This window comes from Panicum virgatum, chromosome 5N, assembly GCF_016808335.1.
Source record: "Panicum virgatum strain AP13 chromosome 5N, P.virgatum_v5, whole genome shotgun sequence".
Classification (NCBI taxonomy): Eukaryota; Viridiplantae; Streptophyta; class Magnoliopsida; order Poales; family Poaceae; genus Panicum; species Panicum virgatum.
Window position 1 is genome coordinate 71748884 of NC_053149.1, and position 10757 is coordinate 71759640.

Below are 10757 nucleotides of genomic sequence, written 5' to 3' on the forward strand. Positions count from 1 at the left end.
ACAATACCACATCACTCTCAACTCGACAAGTGGCACGTGGAACACAAGACAGCTGCAGCTTAAACACATGATCTTGCTTGCCTTTTCTTTTTCTCGCTTTGACCAGCTCTATCTTCAGTTGAGAGTGATGAAGGAAGATGCTTGTCCTCTTCTTCACTTGTCATTCCTTTCATTCATCAATTCATTCATTCGTTTATTCATTCTTCTTCTTTTGAGAGGATTTATCAATTCATTCAGTTTTTTTTTGAGAAACATCAATTCTCGTTCAGTAAGGGCCTAAGCCCAACTAGAGCCAACTAGTCGGAAACTCGAGACAGACACTGACAACGATGGCCAGCCCAACTAGAGCCCAAATAAATAAATGGAAAATCCGGCGGGCCCAGCCCATAGCAGCAGCCCAACCACGCGTTTCCTTGCTCTCCTTCCTCTTCCTTCTTCCGAGTTCCGACCAAGGGAAGACGGCGACCTAAAAACGCCGCCGCCGCCATGGCCGATGAGACCGACACCAGGCCCACGTCCGCCGGCTCCCGGGGCCGCTCCGTGCCGGACGACAACGACAGGGAGGAGGGCGAGATCACCGACGACTCCTCCGCGCCCGCCCCGCCGCTCCACCCCGCCACGCACCCACTTGAGCACTCCTGGACCTTCTGGTTCGACAACCCGTTCGGAAAATCCAAGCAGGCCGCATGGGGGAGCTCCATCCGACCCATCCACACCTTCTCCACCGTCGAGGACTTTTGGGGGTAATCAATTTACCTAGCCTCGCCATAGTCTCTCAGATCCTTTACAATACATATATCATACATACTAGTCCGCGGATCTGGGATGTCTACTCTACTTACTCCATTATTGCTTTCTGATCCTGCTGATTGAATCTCATACACTAGTTTCTAGGACGAAAATTATTGGGCTTGTGACGCCGGATTGAGATTTCCATGCCTTGCAACTTGCAAGACGTCTCTTTGAGGCGCATTGGTTGCAGAAATATTCACAGCTTTTGTGCTCAGCTACAATACCTAACTGCTATTGTAACTTGCACAACTAAATTGGCAAACCAATAGTTTTGTTTATTTCAATTCTTCCATTATCTATCAAAATAGGAAATCGAAATAGATATGCGAAGTGGTGCCCTTGCTTCTGGATTCAAATCCATAGGGATAGGCAGGAGTAAGCCATGAGGCCTTGTTTGAAGCGTTACTAGTTACTTTTGGCAACTGGGCATTTTAAGGTTACTCTTCCTTTAGGGTAGCGCCAGTCATCTATATACAGCTTCTTTCTAATTATATAACCACCCCAATCCCCCTACTCTTTGGAGACATTTTCTTTTTCATTTGTCATCTTAGATTACAAGAAGTTCTTGGGAGTGTTATGCGATTACTCACTTTCATTGATGTATGTTAGCTGTTTGCTCAGTAGCAGCATCACATGGTGCCATTATTCTCAAAAGGACCGCCGCCCTCCTCGCCTAGCTGCTAGCCTTTGTTCACCAGGGCAGATTGTGGGTACTCAAATGCAAACTTTATATTCTAAAGTGAACATTAACTGAAAGTGGGATTTATTTTCAGAGGTTCGATTTATAGCTCTATTTTTGAGTAATTTTGCCTCTTGCAAAAACTTTAGGATGTATTTATTGTTCAGACTTCAGAGGTTCGATTCAATCCACTGAGCCATCCTTATCAAAAAAAAAAAAGAAAACACTGAGCCATGCTTACTACGGTGTTGACTCTTTTGGTTGTTGTTTCCTTGATTGTGAAATCTTCTTTGTTCACAAAAGATATCACTTCATGTCAGGTCCAACAAAAATTTATAGTGGGTGTTGCACAGGATTGAAGTCAGGAGATTTGATGAAAAGAAACATAAAACTTGAAAAGGAAGGACATACATGAGTAGCAGATGTCGATAATTGTAGTCTTTAACTTGCCCCTTTTACCCCTGGATAAGTACTTGAGTCTGTTTTCTTGATGGAGCGGCTGCTTGAGGAATCTTCCGGATTTTGTGATATTTTCTTCATTCTTTGTACGTCCTATTCCAACTTTAGCTCTTTATATATTCCAGAATAGTCACTAACCAATTTCGTATTTTTTTCAGCCTTTACAATAATATTCACCACCCTAGCAAGTTGGCTGTGGGAGCGGACTTCCATTGCTTCAAGAACAAGATTGAACCTAAATGGGAAGACCCTATTTGTGCTAATGGCGGTAAATGGACCATCATCTGTGGCAAAGGAAAATCTGACACACTGTGGCTGCACACTGTAAGTATTTTTTGATAAACAATAAATTTGCTTTGCACAGTTAACCTTATTATAGCCTCCATGTTATATCTTGTCACATGCTTTTTGTTTAGCTGTTGGCAATGATTGGTGAACAATTCGATTATGGTGATGAAATTTGTGGAGCAGTCATTAGCGTGCGTGGTAAGCAGGAAAGAATAGCTATCTGGACCAAAAATGCTGCTAATGAAGCTGCCCAGGTATTGATTGCTGTAGTGACATCTTATGTAAAATGCTTTTACGACAGCTTGTTTCTTCCCTTGTATACAGGCATCGTGCTTTTCTGATGATTTAAAGCTCGTGATAAATACAAAATGATCATATTTGGATATCACATATAAGCATGTGTGTATGGTTGCTATAATATATGTGGATCCATTAATATCAGGTGCCTGTTCCAAATGTTGTATACTCAGGGAGGATTTTGTTTTTAGCTGCATATCATTTTACTTGGGAAGTGTTTTTTTTAAAAAAAATATATTGTAAAATGCTTGAGCCCTCAACATGATTTTCATTGATTCGGAATAATTAGGCGAAACGTGATGAACATTTACCCTCTTTCTTCAGGTAAGCATCGGGAAGCAGTGGAAGGAATTTCTGGACTACAAGGACTCCATTGGATTCATCGTCCATGTGAGTAGCACCCAAAGCCTGCCTGCCTTTCTTCTCAGTTCCCATTGTTTAAGGCATGTAAGTTTCTCACTTGGCCATATATGCTGCAGGACGATGCAAAGAAGATGGACAAGGGTCCGAAGAACCGTTACACGGTATGATCCTGGAGCTGGAATTCCCAGAGGAGCAGGATCGGATGATCCCGATGCACTAGAATCTTGCTGTGAGATGTTTAGGCATGCATAATCTAACATGTCGCATCTATATTCCTGTACTGTACTCGATAAGTAAGCCACTTCTTAGTGTTGTTTTGTCTCACTGCTGTGCTTTTACTATGTACGCGTGAAACTGAGCTGTGGGAATAATGTACTGAATAATGAGCTTAATTTGATCTGGACTGCATGCAGTGCAGTACGAATGCTAGCAACCAATGTTTGATGAAAGCCTCAAAGTACATCAATGCTTGATGCTTGCCAAGAAAAATAAAACATGATAAGGTTCTTGAGCTCTCTCTCATCCAAACAGGGCGAGCAGGACGGCGGCGAAGGCTACTGAGAGTGCAGTGATTCGCCGTGGAACCCTTGCGGGATCCTGGCGGAGGAACATCCCCTCCAGCAGCGGGTAGCTCAGCGCCGCAACGTAGCTCAGGAGGAAGAGCTGCGGGAGCAGCTCGCTGCGGGCGCCGCCGCCTCTGGTCATCATGTTCCAGGTCCCTCCGACGAGCGCGGCGGCGTTGAGCACGCAGAGCGTGGTGGCCGGGAGCAGCAGCGTGGAGCAGCCCGTGAAGTCGAAGACGCCCCTGTGGTACAGGCTGCCGTCGCCAGCCTTGGCGGTGAGGTCGAAGTCGAGAGCCGCCGCGCCGAGCAGGTCCTGCAAGGCGCTGACGCAGCCGAAGAGCTGGCCGGTGACGGCGTTGAGCATCCAGAACCTCTGCTCGTTCCACCAGGCCCGCACCGCCAGCCTCCGGTTGGCCACAGACACCTCCACCAGGTGCTGGAGCAGCGAGGACGCGAATGCGGCGGCGGACCACCGGGCGTCGGGGAACAGCGGGACGCCGCGGAGGAAGCAGAGCTGCGGCAGGGTGGCGTAGCAGAGCACCGGGAATGCGGAGAGGGCGAGGAAGCCGAAGTAGGCGACGGCCATGGCCTGGGGCACGGAGACGGCGAGGAGGTCCCGGCAGGCGAGCGGGCAGTGGCGGGAGAGGACGACGGCGAGCATGCCGGACATCCAGCGCTTGTTCTGGACGAGGACGTCGTTGAGGTTGGTGGGCATGGTGCCCAGGAACGAGGGCCTCGCCGGGTAGCAGTAGGCCGACGTCCAGCCCCGGGCGAAGAAGCGGCGGTAGCCGGTGAAGTAGTCCTCCACCACCGACTGGTACATGAAGCCGACCTGGTGGCCCCATCCGGTGCCCTTCTCGTAGGCGCAGGAGGCCACAAGCGTGGCGTCTCGAGGAACAAGACGAGGACTCTCGGCGGAGCTGCTGCTGCTGCTGCTGGGTGGTGTTGACGATTGCAGCACGCTGCGCACGGACGCCAGGAGTTGGTCCGAGTGGCCGAAGCTCCTCGCCAGCTCGCCGGACGACAAGTCAGCACCGCCTTGCGTGGCGGGCGGCGGGGCCCCGTACAGGGCGTCTCTCCGGGCGTAGAAGCCGGTGCCGGAGAGGAGCGGGCCCCGGAGGCCGTCCAGGCCGAACCATCGAGTCTGCCGATCTCGACCACCATCATTATTATATATGTGTGTGTGTATATATTATATATGTCTATGTACCTACCGCGAAGATGTATCTGAGGTCGTTGGTGTAGATGTCGCTGCGGCTGAGGTTGTGGAACATCTGCGGGAACTGCACGAAGGCGAGGTCGTTGTCTGGGGCCCCGCGGCGGTCGAGGTGGAAGCACATGGCCTCCAGGGCGGAGGCGCGGCTGTTGCAGGACATGTCGCAGTCCAGCACCAGCACAAAGGGCGCGTTGCTCACGAGGCTCGACACCCGGAGCAGGGCGTTGAGAGCGCCGGCCTTGAAGTGGTGCGGGGACGCCCTCCGCTTCTCACGGGACACGTACACCAGCAACGGCATCCTACTTTCGTCGTCGTCGTCTTCCTCCTCGTCGCCGGCACTCATGATCTGCAGCATGCAGCGTGGTGGTCGATCTGCAGCATGCTCCCAGCTAGCTCATGAGATAAGATAGATAGATAGATACCTCCACATAAGCATCGTGATCCTTGCGTTTTTCTCTTGTCCTATCGGCATGCTTCCTGCAGGCATCCTCTATGTCCTCCTTGAACGTCTCGTACAGTTTCTGATAATTAATATACTATTATTAATGAAGAAAAGAAGGGAATTAATTAGGCGGAAATAAATAAAATTGGTTGGTACAGTGCTCATTATATCTATATGATCTAGACTCATCGTCACTGATTGACTGATGTGGATATACTATATATGTCACAAGACCAAGAATACACATGCCTGCTAGGCTGTTGCCGTCAGATTTTTGATACGCAACGTAACGTACCTTGATTCCTCGCCTCTCCTCGGCGGCCTCACCACGGCGCTCGTCGTCGTCGCCGGCCAAGTACCTGTCCGGCCACGGGCACTGCACCGAGTACTTCCTGCAGAAGGGCACCCAGGCCCTGGCGAAGCCGTAGGCCTTGCGGGCCGCCAGCAGCGTCAGCGGCGACCCGGCGTCGTCCGACAGGTACACGCTCAGCCTCGCGCCGGGGTAATCCAGCGCCATGGCCGACACCACAGTGTTCATCACCCCCAGCGCCGGCTCCTTGTCCGGGTCCGCCGTCACCACCAGCACGTCCACGCCCGGCAGCTCGCTCCGCCGCCGGGCCGCCAGCAGCAGCCGCTCTGGGAAGGCGGCGCGCGACACGGGCCGCCACAGCATCGACTGCGACAGCGCCCACAGAAACAGGAGCGTCAGATCCGCCGCGACCATGGTGGCGTTGGCGGCGGAGACCAACAGCGGGGCGCGGTGGGCGATGACCGCGGCGACGAGGGACAGGTGGACGGCCGCCATGAGGCGGTTGGCGGCGGCAAGGGGCTTGTTCACGCGCACGGCGCTGAACGGCGGCATCTCGCCAGCAGCCGTGCCCATCTCTCTCTCTCTCTCTCTCTCTCTCTCTCTCTCTCTCTGCCTTTTTTGTGTCAGTGCAAGCCAAGCCTCAGCTAGGAGGAGTACATACATATACTACTCCAGTAGTTAGGCGAGTAGTGACTACTTTTCATCTCCTTGCTTGGCCGGCTATTGCAATTGATTGGCCACTGCTATTTCAGGCCCAATTTCGAAAGTGATGTGCATGCATTTTTTACTTCGTTGCAGCCATTTTACTACTAGAAGCAGCTAGCAATGCAAGCAACTTATGAAAGAAAGTGATGTGCATCCATCCGTGATCTGTTTTGCATTGATACGTTTTCTCCTAAACTAGCTAGCTAGGCCAAGGCTGAATAGGACGTACGTGCAATAATCGAAGAGATCGACTTTGTCAAATATATACTCCAGAAAACTAATCACAGCTCACTTAGCTTTGTCAAATTGGTTTCATATATAGAACCCGCTATTGGCAATGGTGTAGCAAAAATAATCATCAAAGAGTAAATTGCACTCCGGGTCTCTAAACTTGTCCCGCGGTTTCACCTAGGTCTCTAAACTCTCAAATCGTTTATTTTGGTCCCGCGGGTGTAACCCCCGAGGCCTTGGAGGAGTGTTTGTACTCGTCCAAGGGCAATAAACGTCGCCCCGCTTGGTTGCTTCACTGGGGTGGCCATCCAGCGTCTTTTTCACCCGGCATCGGCACTCTTTCAGCCGGCCTCGGCATTTTTCGTGCTGGCACAACGACCCAGCATTCAGCTTAACCATCAGGCAGACGTGCGTCAATAGTAGGGGTTTTGGTTAGACACACGGAACTTCACAATCGACGGTCGTCGACCTATTCGAGGGTGCGGCCTGAGCCGTAGTGTGCGAGGAGCCCCCGAGCCTCGGCCTACGTAAAGGCGTTCAGGGAACCCTCGACTTTGGTTACGGCCCTCGTCGCCCTTCCGCAGGGAGGAGGGGTGAAGCGCACCATGCTACCCATGCCCGGGCCGCGAGCTATGGCTACTTCGGTGAGCTGTTATCGGGTAGTTCAAGTGGACATCCGTGCCCCGTTCGATAAGGGTCGGCTCGTGGTCCGTGGACACATCACATAAAGCGCTCGCAAAGGTTCGCTAGGTGGGGCTCGGACCCATTCGATAGGGTTCGAGGGTTCGATGCTCTCTCTTGATGGGATCCCCCTGCTAGGCACCCTCGACTGGCCTTGAACACTGCGTAGGACATCTCGAACTCCACGTTCGAGGGTAGCTTGTACGGCACGCCCATGCAGTCCCTGACTCTGGCGATCTGGGGCGCCTGTCGAACCCTCGACAGGCCAGGCTTCGAACCCCTGATCAGTAAGGCCTCGGAATAATGTTCCCTCGAGGGTGAAGTGCCCCCGAAGGGAATATTCCGTCACGGTTTGCAAACGGCGCGGAGTCGCCGGTCGTGTGCGCGGGTCTTCCGCTGGTCGTGGGCGACGTGGCCCGATTGGTGCAGTGCGGGCGCGCCTTTTCAGGCGACTACCTCGGGTAGACGAAGCGGCGTGGGCGGCGGCTGACGGATGGAATAGCGCAACAGTCGCGCCGCGCCCGTCGGTTACCGCGCCGCAGTTATTGCCGAGTGCGCGCGTGGGAGACTCCGCAGTCGTGGGACCCATCCGTCAGAGACGGCAAAATCTATCGCATTGAATGTGGCGGATTCGGGCCATGGTGGCGTATCTGCGTGTCGTGGTGAAATAAAAGCGAGAGAGGGGGGACTGTTTGGGCTCACCTAGCCATTTGCCTTCTTCGCCTCCCGTGCATCCTGAGCCCGCAGCCAAGAGCGAGAGGAAGAAGAAGGAGAGAGCGAGAGCGCACCTTAGGCACCGCAGAGCTTGCCTTCCCACACCTCCCCGTAGTTCGAAACCATGTCGGATATCCGGGAGCCGGTGCCGTGGGGGAAGTCCACCGCCACAGAGGCGGTTCTGGAGCAGCTGGTCACCGACCGGCTGCTGCCAATGAACATCAACTCGGAGCGGCCAGCGTGGATTTCCCCGCGGCCGGAGGAGACCGAGCCGAATCCCCCCGAAGGCTACGTCGTGAGCCTCGTGCGTCTGCATGAGCGGGGATTCGGCGTCCCTGTCAGTAGGTTCATGCGGGCCTTGTGCGAGCACTACGGAGTAGAGCTGCACAACTTCGTGGATCGAGGCCCACTGGGACCTGTGGATCCACCTGTTCCGCGGCGAGCTCTTCGTCGAGAACATGAGGGGGCAACCGAAGAGGTTCGCTCGCGCCGGAGGCCTGATGCTCCATCTGCGCCCGATCCGGAAGAACCTCTACATCCCAAACAAGATGACCACGAACAACGCCGGGTGGACTCGTGGGTGGTTCTACCTGCGCAACTTCGGCAACAAGCTCCCGGCCTTCACCAACAAGGTGCTTCGGGAGAGGCCCGCGAAGTGGGACTGGGGGTGTCGCCCCCTGCGCACCAAGCCATGCTCGAGGTCCTCACCGAGGCGCTAGTGCACCTGGCGAGGAAGGGGTTGATGGCGGTTGCCGTCATCGCGAACTTCCACTGGCAGAGGGTGATTCCTCTGACGGAGAGAAGCCTGCCGATCTTCGGCCTCACCCCCGGGGTCCCGGCCTCGGGCTCGAGGACGTCGACGGTGCTGCTCCCTCGAGGCATCGCTGCTCGGAGGGCAAGGAAAGCGGTGGCGGAGTTCCCCGACAACGCAAACAATCTCTGGGAGATCAAGATGTGCCCCGAGCCGAGGTACATTTCAGTGGTGAGTCTTGATTTCATTCCGTTGTCGATTTGTGTTATTCCTTTCCCCTTCCTGCTTCCTGACTCCGATTTGACTGCATTTTGCAGGGAATGGGCCGCAAGTGCCACCCCTCGAGGCCTCCGATCCCGGAGGAATGCGAGGTCAACCGCCTCCACGCAGAGGCGGTGAAGAAGCGGAAGGAAGCGGCCGCCGACAGGAAAAGGAGGAGGAAGGAGAAACACGACAAGGCGTGCAAAATCGCCCCCGCGGAGGGGAAGCCACGGCCCGCTACACCCGAGTCCACGAGTGAGGAGGAGGAGGACGCCTCGGATGCTGAGGCCCACCTCCCGGGTGAGGATGAGGCGGCAACAGGTGCGGACTCCCCGCCAGTCTATCAAGAGGCTGGCGACGAGGACGCGCCAGCGGCGCCGCGTGAGGCAAGGCCCGCACCGGGGCTGTTGGCGGACCCGCCCCTCGTGGGGACGGAGCGGAGGTCGCCCTCGCCAGCGGTGGGGCGAAGGTCGCCCACACCGGCGGTGGGCGGCAGATCATCTACGCCCGCGACAGAGCAGAGGTCGCCCCTGCCCGCGACGGGCGAGGGGGCCCCCCGCACCCGCGATGTCGACGGGCGGCGGTGGGTCCGCGGCGAGCGCTGGGACGCCCGCGCAGATGGCCTCAAGGCCCCAGGCTGGTCCGGGGACAACACCCTCAGATCAGTCGTCGAGGGGCGTCAGCGTGCCGCGAGCCCGAAGGAGTGGCACGGGCAAACGCAGCATGAGTGCCCGGTCTGGGTAAGTGTTTTTTATTTTGTTTGTTGTGTTCATTTGATCGATCCCCCAGTCCCGCTAACCTCAGCCTTCCTTCCCCGATTTCTAGCTCCGGGGCCATTGCCAAGAACGCAGCCCCGCTCGCGCTGACCAAAGCCCTCAAGACCGGGGCACGCGCCACGCCGCAATCGGCGTCGCAGCCCCCGCCCGTCGTGGATATCGTGGCGGAGGCCGCGAAGCTGCGGGAGGCCATGGCTCGAGGGGCCCAAGCTGCCCTACAGGCTCGAGCGCCGGGGAACGGGGGCGATGCCGGCCAGAGTGGCATTAACACAGCCGCTCAGGCTGACACTGTGGGGGAGGCCGGCTGGGGCGGCGCAGACGGCGCCGCCCGGTCGGTCGTCGAAGTCGAGGCCGGTCGGAGCGACGCGGATAGTGCCGCCCGGCCGGTCGCAGAGGAAGGAGCTGGTGGGGATGTGCAGGAGCACCCCGCCAGCCAAACGGAGGTGGAGACCCTCGTCCCCAAGCCCCCGAGGGCTGGGGTCGAAGGCGTCGCTGAGGAGTCGGCACCGAGGGCGTCGGTGGTGAAGCCCACGTCTCGGTGCCTGCAGAGGCCCAGGATGAGGGTGTCGTTGCGGGGGCGACGACGGAAAGCGCGATCCCGGTGGTGCAGCTGCCAGACAGCAGCGAGGAGTTCGGGGATTCGAGTGACATCGACCCCGCTGCTGCGGCGAGCGCCGCCGACAAGATCGCTGAATGCTCCACGACGAGCGGGAGGAGGAGGCCGTCTGGCAGGCGCAGATCGAGGCAGGCTCTCAGATCCTGAACCACCTCGATCACGCCTTGGAGCTCCATCGGACGACAGACTACCAGATCAGCCAGGTAAGCGGCTCCTCCCCGGGAATCGTGCGTATTTGGCCTTGGTTTCATTTGTTTTACCCACGCCTTTCCTCTTGCAGCGGCTGAGGGACATCTCGCGCAAGAAGAGCGCCGAGATGACCCAGCTGTACTCTCAGGTGCACTGGCTTGGTCAGCACAATGCTGGCTTGGTCCTCCAGAACATCGACGCCAACACCAAGATGGCGGATCTGGGGGCACGTCAGCAGGTGCTAGAAGAGAAGCTGGCGCGGGCTGTCGGTGATCGTGACGTCTAGAGGGCTGCAGCGGAGCAGAAGGCTTGGGAAGCCGAGGCACAAACTGCCGAGCTGCAGCACACTAGAACGGCGCTCGAGCAGAAGGAAGCCGAGCTCCAGCGCAAGGAGACCGGCAAGGAGGCCGAGCTCCAGCGCGAG

General features: G+C 56.0%; 1 protein-coding gene and 1 pseudogene across 2 annotated transcripts; one reads left to right on the plus strand and one right to left on the minus strand.

Annotated features, from left to right (window-relative positions):
- The first annotated feature begins 379 nt into the window (after positions 1-379).
- Positions 380-3327, plus strand: LOC120672977 (eukaryotic translation initiation factor 4E-1-like). The gene is made up of 5 exons (XM_039953631.1): positions 380-743; positions 2089-2254; positions 2347-2472; positions 2840-2905; positions 2995-3327. The coding sequence occupies exons 1-5, from the start codon at positions 487-489 to the stop codon at positions 3043-3045; spliced, it is 666 nt and encodes a 221-aa protein (XP_039809565.1). The 5' UTR covers positions 380-486; the 3' UTR covers positions 3046-3327.
- LOC120672976 lies at positions 3247-6136 on the minus strand (annotated as a pseudogene). Its single transcript, XR_005674433.1, has 4 exons — positions 5395-6136; positions 5080-5178; positions 4656-5003; positions 3247-4585 (listed from the first exon to the last, which is right to left on the minus strand). The product of XR_005674433.1 is annotated as a cellulose synthase A catalytic subunit 7 [UDP-forming]-like (transcript).
- Between the last annotated feature and the right edge of the window lie 4621 nt (positions 6137-10757).

Excerpts from the sequence above, each read along its gene's own strand:
- LOC120672977 (XM_039953631.1), top strand. The coding sequence starts at position 487 with ATGGCCGATGAGACCGACACCAGGCCCACGTCCGCCGGCTCCCGGGGC. Across the intron at positions 2,473-2,839 it reads CTGCTAATGAAGCTGCCCAG|GTAAGCATCGGGAAGCAGTG; the intron begins GTATTGATTGCT and ends CTCTTTCTTCAG. Across the intron at positions 2,906-2,994 it reads CCATTGGATTCATCGTCCAT|GACGATGCAAAGAAGATGGA; the intron begins GTGAGTAGCACC and ends TATATGCTGCAG.